Source organism: Ilyonectria robusta (genome assembly GCF_021365365.1).
Source record: "Ilyonectria robusta strain PMI_751 chromosome Unknown BGZ61scaffold_21, whole genome shotgun sequence".
In the NCBI taxonomy this organism is placed as follows: Eukaryota; Fungi; Ascomycota; class Sordariomycetes; order Hypocreales; family Nectriaceae; genus Ilyonectria; species Ilyonectria robusta.
In genome coordinates this window covers 64,690-79,212 of record NW_025764455.1, presented here as the reverse complement: position 1 = coordinate 79,212, position 14,523 = coordinate 64,690, and the positions used below count along the sequence as shown (strand labels likewise).

Sequence of the window (14,523 nt, the reverse complement as noted above, 5' to 3'; positions counted from 1 at the left end):
TCCTCAACCATGCCGTGTGCCGTCTTTGACTGCGTTGCTCCTTGCCCCTCGTCTCCTCGACAATGACGAACGGTGGTGACTCAACCTTGAACAGTCATTTCTTTGCATAAAGGACCCGACCGTCTGTCAATGGGGTCAATGCCAATGTGCCGAGTGCCCTCACAGGCCGATATGTGTCGTGTGCTCTGGAGCTACGCTGGCCCACATATTGCGGAGAAGTGACACCGCTGTGGGGTGGAAGGGTTAGAGCTCTGGGGCCGATGGCCGGCTCAGGACGGGCTGAAGGCTTGGAGGCACACCCTGGGCCGAGAATTAGAGAGGGCATCGGACTGACCGAGTTGTCGGCTATGCGGTTGTGGCTTCAGCCGCGGACTCTGATGGGTGCTTGGTAGGGCGATGTTATCCGCCATGCCGGGGACGGGGATGGTTCGGGAGTCGGAGTGTATGGATTTCGAGGTTTATTACGGGAGATGATGATGGGTGGAATGGGATTTGTGTTGGTTCTTGATTTCTTACTTGCAAAGGGCAACTGAAATGTGTTCGATACGCCCTTGGTTGTCCCAGCATCCTGGCTTGCGACTCTTAAGACATCTCTCACCAAAGCCCTAGTCCTTCATAATCCGCTGTGCGCTGTCCCACTCGTTCCCTCGCCTCCAAGATATCGTCACAATACGTAGCCAACGCACTCTCCAAAGATGCCTCCCTCCTCGGCTCCCATCCCATCCCTACCTCGGCTGCCCTCGCAGCGACATGCCACAGCACAAACGCCTGTCTGTCGCGGTTCCCCTCCCCCATGCCATCCTCCCAGTACAAGTCGTGGAATTTCCGCGTCGTCTCTTTGCACCGGCGGATGGCCAACGCGCAGGATTCTCCAAGGGCAGCGCTTTTGTGCGCTGGCATCTGTTCCGGGTGCGGCTGGCCGACCTCTTCGTACAGTGCTTTGAGGACCTGATGCTCTTTGGCAGCGCGGGCCCGGCGGTCGTTAAGGTCTTGTGCCAGGACGTCCGTCATGAAGGGCAGGGGCGTGGGCTGCGCGGCCTGGAAGTCTTCGGCGTGCTATGCCGCGAGGGCCCTTTCCAGCTGCGCACGACAGAGGCGAGTGTGGAGGCGCTTCAAGACAACATCACGCATAGTAGCGTAGAAGTTGTCGGAGAAGAGGCCAGGGCCGTAGCCAGGTTCATGGCCAGGGACATGTGGAGTAGTTGTGTACGCAAGATGAAGATCCCAGACCCGATGAAGAACGCGCAGAGATATCTCGCCAAACTTCCGAAGCAGCTTCACAGGCACACCGTAAAACTGCTCGTCACCTGCCTCGCTATGATACGCAGTGTAGATCTCGCGGCAGATGGGCAGGATGCGGTCCTGCACGCCGCGGTCGTTGAGTTCGGCTATGTTGTGGAGAGCGTCCCAGAGGGATGTGTCTCGACTGCGGACGTGGTGAAAACGAAGCTGAAAGGGCTCAGGACTGTAGGAGGTTGGTGCATCTGAATATTCGTCTGGGCACCATGGCGGCGGACAGGTGACCAACCTCGTAGGGAGTTGCATGGTGTATCGAGGATCAGCTGTGAGCTCCCTAGGGGACTTTGGGTGGCATGTGAAGCCCACCGACGTGATATGAACGGAAACGAATGACAGTGCATGAGGGAGGAAGACCAAGGAATCTTAAGATTGAGCAGGGGAATTTGTCTTCCCTCGGAGAGTTCCGTTCACCTCAACAAGCTCATTGAACGTGATGTACAATGGGACAAAGGGACGCCGACTCGTTGTAGTAGTTTCCTGTTGTTGGAAACATGCAACTGTTGTTTGATGCTCGTTTGAAGAACCTCGACAATGAGGCATCAGCTTCCTTGATCGAGGTTGAGTCAGTTGGCACCAGGCAGCAATTCGAATCGAGGAAGTTGGGTAAAGGATGATGCAAGGATGAATCAAAGGGTATCATTTAAAACTGCAAGTCTAGCGCTTGAAAACTCTGTAACTTCTGTCGACCGGGTCACACATTCTATGCCAACCTCTACATTTTTAATGTCTCCTGAGTGAGTCTTGCTTCTTGCAGCAGCTCTCGTCCATCAGCCACAGGTCATCATTTTATGAGACTGGTTGCCGCCTATTCCAGCAAGAAGTTGGCAGATAGAAACGGCCTGGTCCTTTCCAGCAGTCGTCGCGTGACGGTTCTGTGACAATCTTTATCTGTCAACGCAACATGTTCTAGGCTGTTTCTCCAACCGCGTTTCCAACATGAAACTGGGAGGGCGGTGGGTGCTAGTAAGGTCGACAATTTCTCCGCTTATCCAGCCAGCTGGTATTGCTCTTCATGAAGCCGGCGGCTGAGGATTGTTGCCGACCGTCTTGTACAGATCCCTCAGCTCAAACTCGTCGTGTCCGCCCTCGGGTATCTCGCCCACCACCTTGGCCGGCTGTCCCGCGACGATGGAGAAGCTGGGTATCACCATGGTGGGCGGCACCACGGTCCCGTCCAGGATCTTGACGTAGTCCTTGATGATGGCGAACTCGCCCACGGTGCACCCCTTGCCGATGTGCACGTGGTTGCCGACGCTCGCGGCCTGCACCACGGTGCCCTGGCCGACGAAGACGTGGTCGCCCATGCGCAGCGGCATGAATGTGTAGGCGCCCTTGTAGATGCGGCCCGGCGGGCGGAGCAGCGCACCGCGGGCGAGGAAGCAGTAGCGGCCGATGGCGACGGCGGTCGTGTTGACGGGGGCGGCGCCGGAGGAGGAGGAGGACGACGGTGCGGTGCGGGCGAGGTCGCCGCGGATCATGACTTCGGGCTGGATGACCGTCTTGCCGCCGAGCATGATGTTCTGCGTGCCGACGAGGACGGCCTTGCGGGCGACCTTGTTACCGGTGTCCTACGACCAGCCAGGGGGCGTCAGTTTGCGGGGGAGCAGCGAGGCATGGGGCGGCGCGACTCACGGTCTCGATGTACTCGCCCTTGGCCGTGCGGCGCGACATGATAGGCGGCCGTTGGGAGGAGGCGTCTCGAAGTTCCGTTGACGGAGCGGCGGAGGCGGAGGGAGAGTCGTGAAAGCTGCCCCCGTTGTCTGCTCGCGCTTGACGTTTGGCCGCCCGAGCTGTGGTGAGTGGGGCCGGGTTTTCGGACTGGTCGCCTCCACTCAACCAACGCAACCAGGGCTGAAGCAGAGGATCGCCTGGAACGCGGACGGAAACAAAGGCAATTAATTGGCAGCTTTACGGGTGTTTAGTCGGTTTCATCCCGTTTTCTTGCTTCTTCTTCGTCTGCTCTGCCAACGTTGCACTGGATGCGTGCTGCTAACTACCTTGGATATCGTCCAACGTGAGCACGGCCGCCCACGCTAGAGGGGCAACTCCTGATGATCAAACACATCCTACTGTGCGTCGTCTGCGCCGCAAGAGATCGACTGTGATCCTCCTGGATCTGAGACTAGAAACCATGTAACCACGCACCTGGGACTGGCTGTCGGAGTTTCAGCTGGTCCCAATAGCGCGGAACCCCCCTTCGAGACATGCAGAAGCGAGGCCAGACGGCGAGGTCAACGGCCATGTCAACGGCCATGCAGAAGCAGCACCGCCTTGATCAATCCGCAGCTGCCAACCCAAGAGGCCGGGATCGCGGCGGCCTTGATCGCAGCGGCCTTCAGTCCCTGGACCAACGGGCCTATCGCTCCCGGCAGCAAGGCGCACTCTGTCGGGGACAACCAACAACACCCGAGAGAGGCTGACTGACTGACTCTCGCCGAGCTTGCACATGAGTGGAGTTTCTGCATCGTCGAGTGGCACAGCTTGCGACTATTGACTCGGGTCGTACTCCGTGAATCCTCTTGAAGAAGGTTGGCGTAGTGCAACGGACGCGGTGCGACCTTCACAGGGAACCGTCGCATGCAAACAAAAGGTGCGACTCTGGGGGTATCATTGCTTGAGCTAAAAAGGAGGGTTGGAAGAAGCCTCACCGGTTTGGTGACGCTCGCCATTGCTACCGTAGAGAACTTAGTTTCTTGCTACCTCCCTGATCCAACCATCACAAACACTGAACCCATCGCCAATGTCAAGTTGCCAACCGATTACTCACCGTTTACTTACCGTGTACTTGCAACTCAGCGTCTGTATGCTGCCAGCGCGCACCCGTTACCGCCCCAATTTTAGAAACGCCGTCCTATCCGTCCTCAAGCCGTCAACCCCAGCGCCCACGCCGCGCCGTCGAAGAGCCCCCGTCCACTCGAGAGTCAACGAGGGGCTAGGGAGGAGACAACGGTGGTGTGGCTGTCCAACCACCGTTGCGTCTACTCCGCGTCTGTAGGCGCGCCCACCCTCCTCTTCCAACCGTCTGCTCACCGGGTGCGTGTATGCGTGTGTGTGCTGTTTTCCCTCGCGTCTGTCTTCTACATGCAAGATGCATAGCTGCGCAATTAATCTCCCGAAAGACCATGCAGCCACGCGGAGAACGGGAACGGGGAGATGAAGCTTGACTCTCTGTGGCCATGTTTTGCTTTTCCGGAGTGAGGCCCAAGTGGCGTGGTGACGGCGTGCCTTTCAACCAGGTTTCGTGCAGTCGCGAAACAACCGCCAATATCGATGTTACGCATCACCGCTCACTTGAATCTTTTGCGACAGATACCACGGTGAGATGCCCCCTCTCCAGAAGCTCGCGTGGACGAATCCCCCCTGTCTTCCCGTCCGCTCAGACCTTTTTTCCTCTATTCGTCTCTTGTCCCCCTGTTTCCCTCCGCTTAGAAGTTAGATCCCCCTCCCGGGGACCCTCTGCCTTGTGGGGAGCCGTGATCCTGGCCGCAACGTTCCGAGTCGCCCAGCACAAGAGACATGATCCTGGTTTTTGGGGCCAGCCCGGTCAAGAGGAGGTGAAATCGGAACATGTTTGCGTCCGCCCCCCGGCCGCCGCCATTTCGTTTCCGTCTGATTTGTGCAAAGGGAGCATTGCTGCAGCGCAGAGCACAAGTCCGTCCGTACCTACATTGTAGGAGAGAGCCAGAGTCTGGCCCATCAAGGCCAAGACTCGGGCGGTCAAATCACGAATCACGATCCCTGCTGCCAATCGTTATCCCCGATCCGCGCCGCAAGGCAAAGCACCAGAAGGAAGAGCCCATCGAGATGCTGAGGTGTCTTGGCCTGGGGCTAAAAGAGGGACCTCCGCGGCACGGCAGTCTTGGGTCCGTCGCTTCTTTTCGCTTGTTTGGCGATGCAAAGGCCACGGCGGGGAGACGACCAACATGGAAGGTGAGCATCCCAGAGCGGAAGCTGGGTTTACACAACCCAGGCCCCAGCGAGGATGGAAGGATGCAAATAGCTGAGCAAAGTCTTGATTAGCACGGGCTCAGCACCATAACTGGAATCAAATAGCCTCGATAAGCAGTAAAATATAACCGGCAGGATGATACGCCGTCCGGCCCAGCGCTCTTCCGAACAAAATGGAGTCTGCTGCGCCAGCTGTTCGGTGTCTGGGCGTGAGAAAGTAGCGCGCCTGTTCCCACCCAAAGCCCAAAGGCCCATCTATTCGGCGTACCGAGAATTGCCCTGCTGCGACTTGTACTGTACCCATCGTCGACTGCATGCTTCATCCTCGCACTTCTTACTCAGCGCGCGAGGAAACGCCAACACACGCGTGCGTGCATGGCACAGGCGGAGGACTGGTCGGGACACACGCCCACAGACGCCACCCACACACCGGCGATGCATAAACCACATGGCGAAAACAGAGGAGGGGAGAACAGTGGATGGGGGAAAGAGAGAGGACGGAAAAAGAACAGGCGACAAGCTCCGACGGCCCTGACCTCACTCGGCCGTCACAGGCGAAAGACGAAAAGTAATTATGAACGGGCGCAATTGATTCATTCATTCACTTGAAACCCTGACCGCGGGGCTCACGGCTCACGGCTCACGACCCACAACAGGGCTCCGGACGGCTTCTCCAGCCGAACACGATCCATGATCCGAGCTTCATTTCGTCCCGTCACACGCATCTTCGCCCAACCTCTCTCTCTCTGTCTCTCTCTTCGGCCGCGGTGGATCGAGTTGGGGGGCTCCAGGGAGAAGGCAACCTGGGCGGCCAAAGCGGGCGGGCGTTGTTCTGCCATGGATCTTGGGTCCCCGTATACATGGCGCTAGGGTCTCATCCAACGCGGCCGTCCGGGGCCACGAGGCGCTGCATCCTCCCTCCCACTCGGACGCCCATGCCTCCCGCTCCGACCAGGGCCCGGTCGCCTGCAGCCAAGTCGGAAGGCCTCAAGGCTTCTGCTTCTGCTTCTTGGCTCTCGAGTTTTTGCTTGTGAGCTGTGAGGCTGCATGGGTGGTGGACAACCATCAACCCTGGGCTCCGGGAAGAGCTTTCTAAGCTGTTCTAAGCTGCACGGTGCCCGTCTCCGCCTCTCGTAAACTCGCTATTCTAATATGAGTCTGCTTGACCAGGTGTCGGTCGGTACATACTCATCGGGCCCCGCCAGGTCATGGCGTCGACGGCTTAGATGAGATTTGGTTAAGATTATTCTAGCTCGTTTGACCAAACCCTTCGCCTCCGTGTGTCATGTTTTAGACAGAGTAGGCAGCTTACAAGTTTCCCTCCTGCGCCATATAAACCGACTAGAGCCTCCGTCCCTTCAAACACTTGCTCCCACACCACGCTCAAACCAGCAACTATCTCATCCAGACCTGACGAAGAAACACAAACAAAAATCCTCCTCTCGAAAAACCAGCACCAGCGTCGCATCCCGGCCCCAGCCAGCCAGCCACCCCGTCCACATCACCCCCTGCCGACCCTCCACTCTGGCCTGGCCGTCCGCATTCCCCGCTTCTGCACATCAACTTCGCTGCGACCTTGCTGCCATTAAGCGCCCAGGTGGACTCTGGACTCGCTGCGTCCACTCCCACCCCCCTGCTCCTTGCGGTTATTATTAGCTTGCCGCCACCAGTTGTGCTTGCCGCGGCGCTGGTATATCTGTTGGCCGTCTTCCGCCCCTTCTGGCTTTCTCTGTTGCTTGTTGCACTCCCTAGATCTCCAGCTCCAGCTTTTCCTGTTTCTTCCTCGATCCGGTTGATCATTCAAGAGATCGACAATTGCCCTAGCTTTGTGAACTTTTACACCTTGACCAACTTCAATTGCATCTTCAATTCTCGACAATTCTCCACAGTACTTGCATACTTGCATAAACACACACAACAAACACTTCACTTCGGTATACACACAGTCACACATAGTTATCATCATGCTCGCCAAGTCTCTCCTCTTTCTCGCCTCGGCCACTCTGGCCCTGGCCTCGCCTTGTGTGCGATCCTCGCCTGTCCTTCCCGTCAACGGTGGTGGTAAGTTTATCCCCTTTGGCATCTCACTCCAACCTCTCACCCTCACTCTCACCCTCACTCTCACATAAGCCAAACTCCCCACTAACACACAATCCAGAAAAGGAACTCCCCTCGCCTCCTACCGGCGTCACCCTGAAGCACATCGCCCTCGGCTTCGGCATCCAGAACTACACCTGCGCCGACGCCGGATCTACCGCGGCCGCCACCGGCGCCCTCGCCATGCTCTACGACATCACCTACCTGTACCCCAGCCAGAGCCGCAGGTCGCTCAGCAGTGCCGCCTGGCTCACGCTCACCGGTGATGTCCTCGACAACCACGCCGTTCCCCTAAACATGAAGACCGGCGCAGGTGCCGTCGGCGCGGACGCCCAGAACCCCTTCACGGCGAGCACCGCCCTCAAGGTCAACAGCCTCGAGATGCCCTTCCTCGGCCACCACTACTTCAACGCCGCCGGCGTCCCCACCTTCGATCTCGGCAGCCAGGTCCTCATCGGCACCAAGCTCGACGCCGTCGCCGCCCCGGCCTCCGCTAACAAAGGCCCCGACGGTACCGGCGCTGTTGCTTGGCTCTACCTTGGCGACGCTGGTGGCAGCATCGGCGTCAAGTACGTCTACCGCGTTCTCACCGCCGGCGGCAACGCCCACAGCTGCACCAAGGCCGGCGCCGACAGCACCTCGTACACCACCATGTACTGGTTCTACGGCTAAGCGCCTTGCTTGGCTCCCCTTTTCACTTCTTCTCTCTCGTTACTGGCACATACATGAATAGACGGGGTTCCTCGGAGTTACAATTCATGGTTACAGCCCTATTACTCCCTGTCACTTATTGGGGTTTCGTCGCGCTTGTTTTTCAATTCTTTCTTCCTTCCTTTCGTCTGGCATCCTCGGGGTTTCGGAACACTTTATACCACAGCTCACACATGACGGGGCGCGCGCAATCGCTTGAATCTCACCAAAAAGGCACATATCGCTTTTCACAGCGCAATTTTGGCATACTTTAGATCAGGGGCGGTTTCCCCTGAGGCGTTATGGATCTTAATGCATGCTTGTATCTAGGGGGAGCTATTTGGGATGGGGCGCGGGTGCATCGCCCTGCCCGGCAAAAGAACATAGAAAACTTTGACCACATACTTCCACTATTGACCTATTCTTGTGAACATGGCATTGTCCCACTGCTAAAAATATGCATTCGAGAAACACTTCCCGCTTCACTTAGCGTGGCCATGGATTGTCGCAAGCACCAAATTACCGCCAAGGCCAAAAATCGGTGGGATCTCAGAGACGGGCGCCTGGAAATGATGCGGCCGTCTGGGCGGCCATGTCATCTCCCATCGACAACCTATACACGGCACAAACACGGACCGAAATGAAACAGGTCATTCACTTAGACAAGCATCAAGTTTAAAAATAAAACTCAAGAAATAGTATTCATCTCGTATTCCGTGGGAAAAAGGGGCGGGGAAGTGTAGTCCTCGTCCCGCAAGAAGCCTTTTGTTTGCCCCTTGGGCCGCCTCCTCTGGTATCCAAGCTGCCACGCAATCTCTTCCTCTTCTTCATCGGGGATCACCCGGGCGCAGCACCTCGACTGTCCTGGTGTGACTTGGTTCTGTTTCTTGCATGCGAAACTGAAATTACCCAACTTTGGTTGTCGTCTGCCTAACGACCACACTCCCGTGTATCCCTTCACTGTCCCTTCTCTAGAACTGAAGACCTTTCGTCATCCAAATGCTTGGCTCTCATCGCATGACCTTCTACCTCCTTCCAGCATCGAGACCGGTCTGGAGATCTTGCTCCAGACCGTTGGAGTAACCGACATACTCCTGTGGTCGGGGGTCCTCAACAGTCCACTGGTTGCCACCCTGGGGCAGAGGGACCTGGCCAGGGCCGCCAGGAACAGGAGCGCCAGCAGCACCACCGGCGCCGGGAGCGGTACGGACCATCTGTCGGAATCGATCCACCTCGGCAAGAATCATGTTGCGCATCTCACCAACATCGTCGACGACCTCGAAGTCGAAGTTGAAAGTGGTCGGGCAGTCGGGCTCGTCCGAAGCATCGTGCCAAATCTGGAGGTAGGGGTGCTCAAGGGCTTGCTCGACACTGATACGGGACGAGGGGTCGAAGGCGAGCATCTTGTCGAGGAGGTCGAGGGCATCAGGGTTGGCGTTGGGGAACAGGCTGGGGAACGGCTTCTTGGGCATGAAGGGCAGGTTGCGAACATACTCCTGGGCACGGGGAGAGCCGATGCGGCGGAGAGTCTCCTCGTTGGGGGTTCCGAGAATGTGAAGAATCTGGTTAAGCTGGTCCACATAATCGCGGCCCTTGAAGAAGGGTCGTCCTCCCAGAAGCTCGGCCAGAATGCAGCCAACGGACCACACATCAACTGCATCGTGTTAGTCATCTCCCCAGAATCGCACCGCAATGGATCACGTACTAGCTTTGGTGTAGCTCTGGAAGCTCAGCATGATCTCGGGCGCTCGGTACCATCGAGTAGCGACGTACTCGGTCATGTATCCGGCGTTCTCCTCGGGGTCGACTGAGAAGCCTCGGGCCAGACCGAAATCGCAAATCTTCAGCTCGCAGTCGGCGTTAACGAGCAGGTTTCCGGGCTTGAGATCTCTGTGCAGGACGTTGGCTGAGTGAATGTACTTGAGACCGCAGAGGATCTGGTAGATGAAAGACTGGAAGTGAGCATCGGTGAGGGGTTGGCCGGAACGGATGATGGCAGCCAAATCGCACTCCATCAGCTCTGTATACCGAGTCAGCTTACACCGCGCATAGAAAATTCAGAGAGCACCACCACTAACCCTCATACAGGTAGGTCTCGTTGAAGTTGTCGGGTCGCGGGATATCCATGTCGTACAGGCAGGTGATCTATTGCCGCAGTATCAGTATTGTTCTCTTGGTGGTACGTGGTGCTGGGCGCTATGACGACGCTCCAGGGCGAGTTAGGCTCACGTTGCGATGGCCGCGGAAGTGCTGCAACAGCTTAATTTCGCGCAGAGCGCGCTTGGCGAGAATCTTCTTGCTGAAGACATTGGTGACCTTCTTGATAGCGACACCTTCGGTGGACTGGTTGTTGACGGCAGCGCTGTTGGACCCGACGAGGCGGGGCATTCGTCAGTAACGAGAAACGGCGGGGTAGGTAACTTGGGACACGCAAGATGCAAAGTGCGACCAAGCGCGGGGAGAGTCCATGCTTACCAGACAATGCCGTAGGCGCCCTGGCCCAACTCCTTGGTGACGGTATATCGCTCGTCGACGATGAAGTCCTGGTTGAAGACCTTGAAGACCTTCCTTCCCTGGAGGTCGCCCATGGTGGGTGGTTGCGAATCGGTGCGGAGGTACGGAGGTACGGGGGAGAGCGGGCGGGTTCGGCCGTGTAGCGGGGCAGGTCGCGATGCAAATGGAAGGCGAAAGCAAAGGAGAGTTGCAGCGGCGGTCGAGGGACGAGCGCACCGAGAGGGAGGGAGGTCGATATAGGGAGGAACGGGCGATAAGGTGGAGAGGAACGAGACGGGTCGTCCTTGGGAGCTGGCGCGTCGCGATTATATGTATGTCGGAGGTGGGAGGTGGGTTGCAAAGTGTGACGAGGAGGGGATGTACCTAGGACGGGCAGACGGGCATAGGACTGGAGGGAGCTTCCCAGCCGAGTCCACAGCCCACAGCGCCCTGCACCCGCTATGCTTCACTGCGCCATTAGGTTAGGTACTGCTCACGCAGCCTGCTCGGGGCGCTCCAGGGCTGCTCTGGCGGGGGTCCGCAGGTGCCCGAGCCACTAAGACGCCGCCCCCGCAGCGAGAGCCACCGCTGGGCCCGCGGCTGATTTGCTGGGCTCTTGGCCCCCACTACACCACACCTAGCTCTACGGCCAATCACGCCCGCCAGAGCGTAGCCGCGCGACAACGACCCTCGTCACCCTGGCTTGCGCTTCTCAGGGGATTCTTGCATCCTGGCCTGCCAGAGGTTGTCCTCGTTGGAAAGGGGAAATATCACGGTCGAAGACGCCCCGCGAGGCAGCCGGCTCCTTTGAAAAATACGAGTGCAATCTTGGCGGTTGGTTCTTTGCTTGTCCTCGTGGCCGCGGGACATGGTACATGCACAGAGAGCATAGTCGACGCCGTCGCAGTGCCACAGAGGGGCGGAGTTGCGTAGTACGCCGCCAACGTGGTCAGCACCAGCCAAAAGCTACTGCGTAGCAGCAGCAGCATGGACGACGGCGACGCACACACACACACACACACACACACACACACCGCAACAGCCGCAACACGACCAACTCGACGTCAGCCAAGCTGCGGTCGCCCGGCACGTCAGATTCCCGTCGTGGCCCGGCACGCCGGCTTCCCCGAGAGCCCTCGAGATGAGATGACGACTGCTCGGCATCCCGTGTTCTGCGTCTGGCCGTCGCCCATTGCCCGCTGCATGGCATGGCTGCGCCGGACCCCAATTTGACAGCTCGGCCACTAGGCGGCCTTAAAGGGCGACCCGGGAACGTAGGGCTGAAGCCGCGCTGGAGCTGGTGGTGGGACCCGTTGCGTCTTCATGCCGGGGTCTGAGACTGCCGACGATGTTGACACGGTGACTTCAGACGTTTCATTGGCGTAGAGAGTCTCGAATGAAGATGCAATGGTTCCTCGGATAAGCAGGCCAATCTGAGGTTATATTGGCCATTCGTACCCCCAGCGTCGTAATTTTCATCTTCACCTATCACCTACCACCGTTGGACTTTTCCACTCCCATCAGGAGAGGGATGGATCGATAGCGAGCCGTTTGACATTCGGCGGACCGCTCCGTCCAGCCTCGAACATGGGTTTGTCCGATCCGGTTGGAGCGTCGGGTCCGGACACAATCTCTCAGACGAACCATCACGTCTCTCTGGCCAGTTGTCAAATCTTTGAAGCGAAATATTAGGGTCTATTCTATGGTGTGCAATTTTCTTCCACAAGCCGTCTTCGTATATACATCTATCGGGTATTATTCACGTGTCTCTCAAAACCCCCGTTTTCCTTCCTTTCCCTCCTTTCCTCCTTTTCCCTCGCATATATTAACCGATCACTTCCTTGATGAAGTTTTTAGAGAAACGAGAGCACTGCTCAAACGCCTTCGCGAAGCCCTCGTCTCCACCATAGTACGGGTCGCTGACAACCTCGGCTCGCTTACCCCCGCTGAACTCGCCAAACAGCATGACCTTGGCCTTGCTGTCTGGGTTGCCCCTCTGGAGCCGCTGCAGGTCGGAGAGGTTCGATCGGTCCATGGCGAAGATGTAGTCAAAGGTTTCAAAATCCTTTGTTTGGAACTAGACGCGCCCGAGGGAGCGAGTTAGCAGCCGCCTAGTTCGACAGGAAAAAGAAAAGGGGGCCGGGGGACGTACGCGCCGAGCCATGTGGTCGTAGTCATCGATGCCATGGGCCTCGAGAGTGTCCAGGGTTCGCTCGTCCGGGCCGTCGCCAGTATGGTATGCGGCTACACAGCAAAGCATTAGCAAAATGACCTCAGATCCCACGGCGATGCGCCGCAAGCATGCCGTCATATCCAGAATCACCGTCACGTACCTGTGCCGCACGAGTCGACGCGCCCAATCTTGCCCTTCAGCTCGGGCTGCTTGGCCAGGCTCTGGAAGATGCCCTCGGCCATGGTCGACCGGCAAATGTTGCCGAGACACACGAATAGCACGGACACCGGCTCTGGCATGGTTGCGACGGCTAGGCTCTGCGAGTTCGGGAAAAGGGGAAAGCTGGCTGAGGAGTTCGCGACGAAGGAAACGGTACTGTACAAATTCACGCCTTAGTGACGTGATGGTCCCTGCGCGCCATAATACTCCGTATGCCCCGCTATCGTGGAGGGGTTATCTGCACAGTGATTTCAAGGATAAGTGCCGGTTCACACTGTGTACCCGCAAATCCGAGCCATTCCACGTGATCCCGTGTCAAGCTGGTACCACACTATGGCGTTTGAGGCGCGTCCTGATTGCCCAAGCGTGACGGTATCACCAGCGACCGTACGCCACCGGACTGAAGTCTGTCCGTCTTCCCCGCTCGAGAGAGTCATTCGGGTCATGAATTGGGCTATATAAGATGGCTATCGGAAGCCTTAGTCCTCAATCAACTGGTCTTTCAAGTTCACCGTCTTTGTCTCCCTCTAGTGCTCAGTGCAGTACCCAATCAAGATTATCAACTCTCCGCTTTGTCCAATAATTCGAATCACTCCTGTGAAAATGGCCGACGAGTGGAAGGCCCCTCCCTTTGGAACCCCTTGCTGGATGGCAATTCCTGCCAAGGATGTTGGTCGTGGTATGCCACCTTCTCGTCCTTCGCTCTTGATTCCAGCTCCCTGACTTCCTCGACTCAGCATCTGAATTCTACGATACCGTCTTTAAGCTTCCCTTCAAGGAACAATCCGATAGCTACCCCAAAGACAAGATCCGACTGTTCGATTTCAACCCTGCCCTAAACCTCACGGGTGGGATCCTCGCCCCCGATGACACTGGGAGCTTTACCACCGGAAAGGGTGGTGTCTGCCTGAACTGGTTCGTGGAAGATGTCGATGCTATTGCCGAGGTCATTGAGAAGGCTGGCGGTAAAATGCTGAGCGAAAAGGTCAAAGAGGGCAAGAGTGGGCTCTACCGCTACTTTGAGGACACTGAGGGCACCGTGGGAGCTGTGTACCAACTAGTTTCCTCATCCTGACTGGATTCTACTAAATGTCAACGCCATTTTCTTTTCACAGAAATAAGTACAAAACCATACAAGAATTTTATCTCATGAATTATGGGAATGTCCTACAGGCTTGAGTGAAGCTCGTACCCTAGGTTCTGCATATTTAGTAACTTAAATTGATCGGTGCTCTCTCTGGCCCCAATGACTGCTGGCAGGTTCTCTCTTCATAACGTTTTGGTTGCGAAAAGTAATAGCTGAGTGGAAATAATCTCAAATCATAGTTGAAAAATTGCAAGTCTGTTCTAACTTACATAACCAAGTAGCCCCAGAGGAGTTCACTGATCGTGATAAACTTGGCGTTATTTGCACCGTAAGTAAGTAGTCTTACTCGGCCGTGGGAAATGAGGAGCTGCAATGGGAATCATAGCACCGCCGCCCCAGCCCCGTAAAAGGGACAAAAATATAAACCCCCTCATGCTATCAAAAACTAGAGCTTCTTACTTACTAGCTTTCGAGTTCAGAGCACCGTTTTAACGGTACCAGTAATTCTAATTAGGAC

General features: G+C 56.8%; 8 protein-coding genes across 8 annotated transcripts; 3 read left to right on the top strand and 5 right to left on the bottom strand.

The window, feature by feature from the left end:
• Positions 1 to 594: 594 nt before the first annotated feature.
• On the bottom strand, positions 595 to 1,545 carry BGZ61DRAFT_482219 (uncharacterized protein; the record flags this gene model as incomplete). The annotated part of the gene is made up of 2 exons (XM_046249372.1): positions 595 to 1,046; positions 1,089 to 1,545. The coding sequence occupies 2 exons, from the start codon at positions 1,543 to 1,545 to the stop codon at positions 595 to 597; spliced, it is 909 nt and encodes a 302-aa protein (XP_046099505.1).
• A 376-nt stretch (positions 1,546 to 1,921) lies between these two features.
• Positions 1,922 to 3,077, bottom strand: BGZ61DRAFT_458544 (trimeric LpxA-like protein). The gene is made up of 2 exons (XM_046246777.1): positions 2,932 to 3,077; positions 1,922 to 2,867 (listed from the first exon to the last, which is right to left on the bottom strand). The coding sequence occupies exons 1-2, from the start codon at positions 2,968 to 2,970 to the stop codon at positions 2,310 to 2,312; spliced, it is 597 nt and encodes a 198-aa protein (XP_046099504.1). The 5' UTR covers positions 2,971 to 3,077; the 3' UTR covers positions 1,922 to 2,309.
• A 1,145-nt stretch (positions 3,078 to 4,222) lies between these two features.
• On the top strand, positions 4,223 to 5,050 carry BGZ61DRAFT_101364 (uncharacterized protein). Its single transcript, XM_046236826.1, has one exon. It carries the CDS (start codon positions 4,476 to 4,478, stop codon positions 4,971 to 4,973), a length of 498 nt encoding a protein of 165 aa, XP_046099503.1. The 5' UTR covers positions 4,223 to 4,475; the 3' UTR covers positions 4,974 to 5,050.
• An 814-nt stretch (positions 5,051 to 5,864) lies between these two features.
• Positions 5,865 to 6,956, bottom strand: BGZ61DRAFT_458540 (uncharacterized protein). The gene has a single exon (XM_046246776.1). The coding sequence runs from the start codon at positions 6,713 to 6,715 to the stop codon at positions 6,491 to 6,493; it is 225 nt and encodes a 74-aa protein (XP_046099502.1). The 5' UTR covers positions 6,716 to 6,956; the 3' UTR covers positions 5,865 to 6,490.
• Positions 6,957 to 7,211: 255 nt separating this feature from the next.
• On the top strand, positions 7,212 to 8,016 carry BGZ61DRAFT_536542 (uncharacterized protein; the record flags this gene model as incomplete). The annotated part of the gene is made up of 2 exons (XM_046254416.1): positions 7,212 to 7,308; positions 7,406 to 8,016. The coding sequence occupies 2 exons, from the start codon at positions 7,212 to 7,214 to the stop codon at positions 8,014 to 8,016; spliced, it is 708 nt and encodes a 235-aa protein (XP_046099501.1).
• Positions 8,017 to 8,713: 697 nt separating this feature from the next.
• BGZ61DRAFT_458537 (kinase-like domain-containing protein) lies at positions 8,714 to 10,765 on the bottom strand. The gene is made up of 5 exons (XM_046246775.1): positions 10,510 to 10,765; positions 10,264 to 10,396; positions 10,113 to 10,179; positions 9,740 to 10,054; positions 8,714 to 9,688 (listed from the first exon to the last, which is right to left on the bottom strand). Exons 1-5 carry the CDS (start codon positions 10,620 to 10,622, stop codon positions 9,060 to 9,062), a joined length of 1,257 nt encoding a protein of 418 aa, XP_046099500.1. The 5' UTR covers positions 10,623 to 10,765; the 3' UTR covers positions 8,714 to 9,059.
• Positions 10,766 to 12,206: 1,441 nt separating this feature from the next.
• BGZ61DRAFT_458535 (low molecular weight phosphotyrosine protein phosphatase) lies at positions 12,207 to 13,141 on the bottom strand. Its single transcript, XM_046246774.1, has 3 exons — positions 12,861 to 13,141; positions 12,680 to 12,771; positions 12,207 to 12,604 (listed from the first exon to the last, which is right to left on the bottom strand). Exons 1-3 carry the CDS (start codon positions 12,997 to 12,999, stop codon positions 12,353 to 12,355), a joined length of 483 nt encoding a protein of 160 aa, XP_046099499.1. The 5' UTR covers positions 13,000 to 13,141; the 3' UTR covers positions 12,207 to 12,352.
• BGZ61DRAFT_458532 (uncharacterized protein) lies at positions 13,142 to 14,157 on the top strand. Its single transcript, XM_046246773.1, has 2 exons — positions 13,142 to 13,598; positions 13,657 to 14,157. The coding sequence occupies exons 1-2, from the start codon at positions 13,523 to 13,525 to the stop codon at positions 13,992 to 13,994; spliced, it is 414 nt and encodes a 137-aa protein (XP_046099498.1). The 5' UTR covers positions 13,142 to 13,522; the 3' UTR covers positions 13,995 to 14,157.
• Positions 14,158 to 14,523: the final 366 nt, after the last annotated feature.

Coding starts and splice junctions, on each gene's coding strand:
- BGZ61DRAFT_458535 (XM_046246774.1), bottom strand. CDS start 12,999: ATGCCAGAGCCGGTGTCCGTGCTATTCGTGTGTCTCGGCAACATTTGC. Junction 12,772..12,860: donor CGTCGACTCGTGCGGCACAG/GTACGTGACGGT, acceptor TTTGCTGTGTAG/CCGCATACCATACTGGCGAC. Junction 12,605..12,679: donor ACGACCACATGGCTCGGCGC/GTACGTCCCCCG, acceptor GGGCGCGTCTAG/TTCCAAACAAAGGATTTTGA.
- BGZ61DRAFT_458540 (XM_046246776.1), bottom strand. CDS start 6,715: ATGCGACGCTGGTGCTGGTTTTTCGAGAGGAGGATTTTTGTTTGTGTT.
- BGZ61DRAFT_458544 (XM_046246777.1), bottom strand. CDS start 2,970: ATGTCGCGCCGCACGGCCAAGGGCGAGTACATCGAGACC. Junction 2,868..2,931: donor AGGGCGAGTACATCGAGACC/GTGAGTCGCGCC, acceptor GGCTGGTCGTAG/GACACCGGTAACAAGGTCGC.
- BGZ61DRAFT_458532 (XM_046246773.1), top strand. CDS start 13,523: ATGGCCGACGAGTGGAAGGCCCCTCCCTTTGGAACCCCTTGCTGGATG. Junction 13,599..13,656: donor TGCCAAGGATGTTGGTCGTG/GTATGCCACCTT, acceptor TCCTCGACTCAG/CATCTGAATTCTACGATACC.
- BGZ61DRAFT_458537 (XM_046246775.1), bottom strand. CDS start 10,622: ATGGGCGACCTCCAGGGAAGGAAGGTCTTCAAGGTCTTCAACCAGGAC. Junction 10,055..10,112: donor CGAGACCTACCTGTATGAGG/GTTAGTGGTGGT, acceptor CTCGGTATACAG/AGCTGATGGAGTGCGATTTG. Junction 9,689..9,739: donor CCAGAGCTACACCAAAGCTA/GTACGTGATCCA, acceptor AACACGATGCAG/TTGATGTGTGGTCCGTTGGC.
- BGZ61DRAFT_101364 (XM_046236826.1), top strand. CDS start 4,476: ATGTTTTGCTTTTCCGGAGTGAGGCCCAAGTGGCGTGGTGACGGCGTG.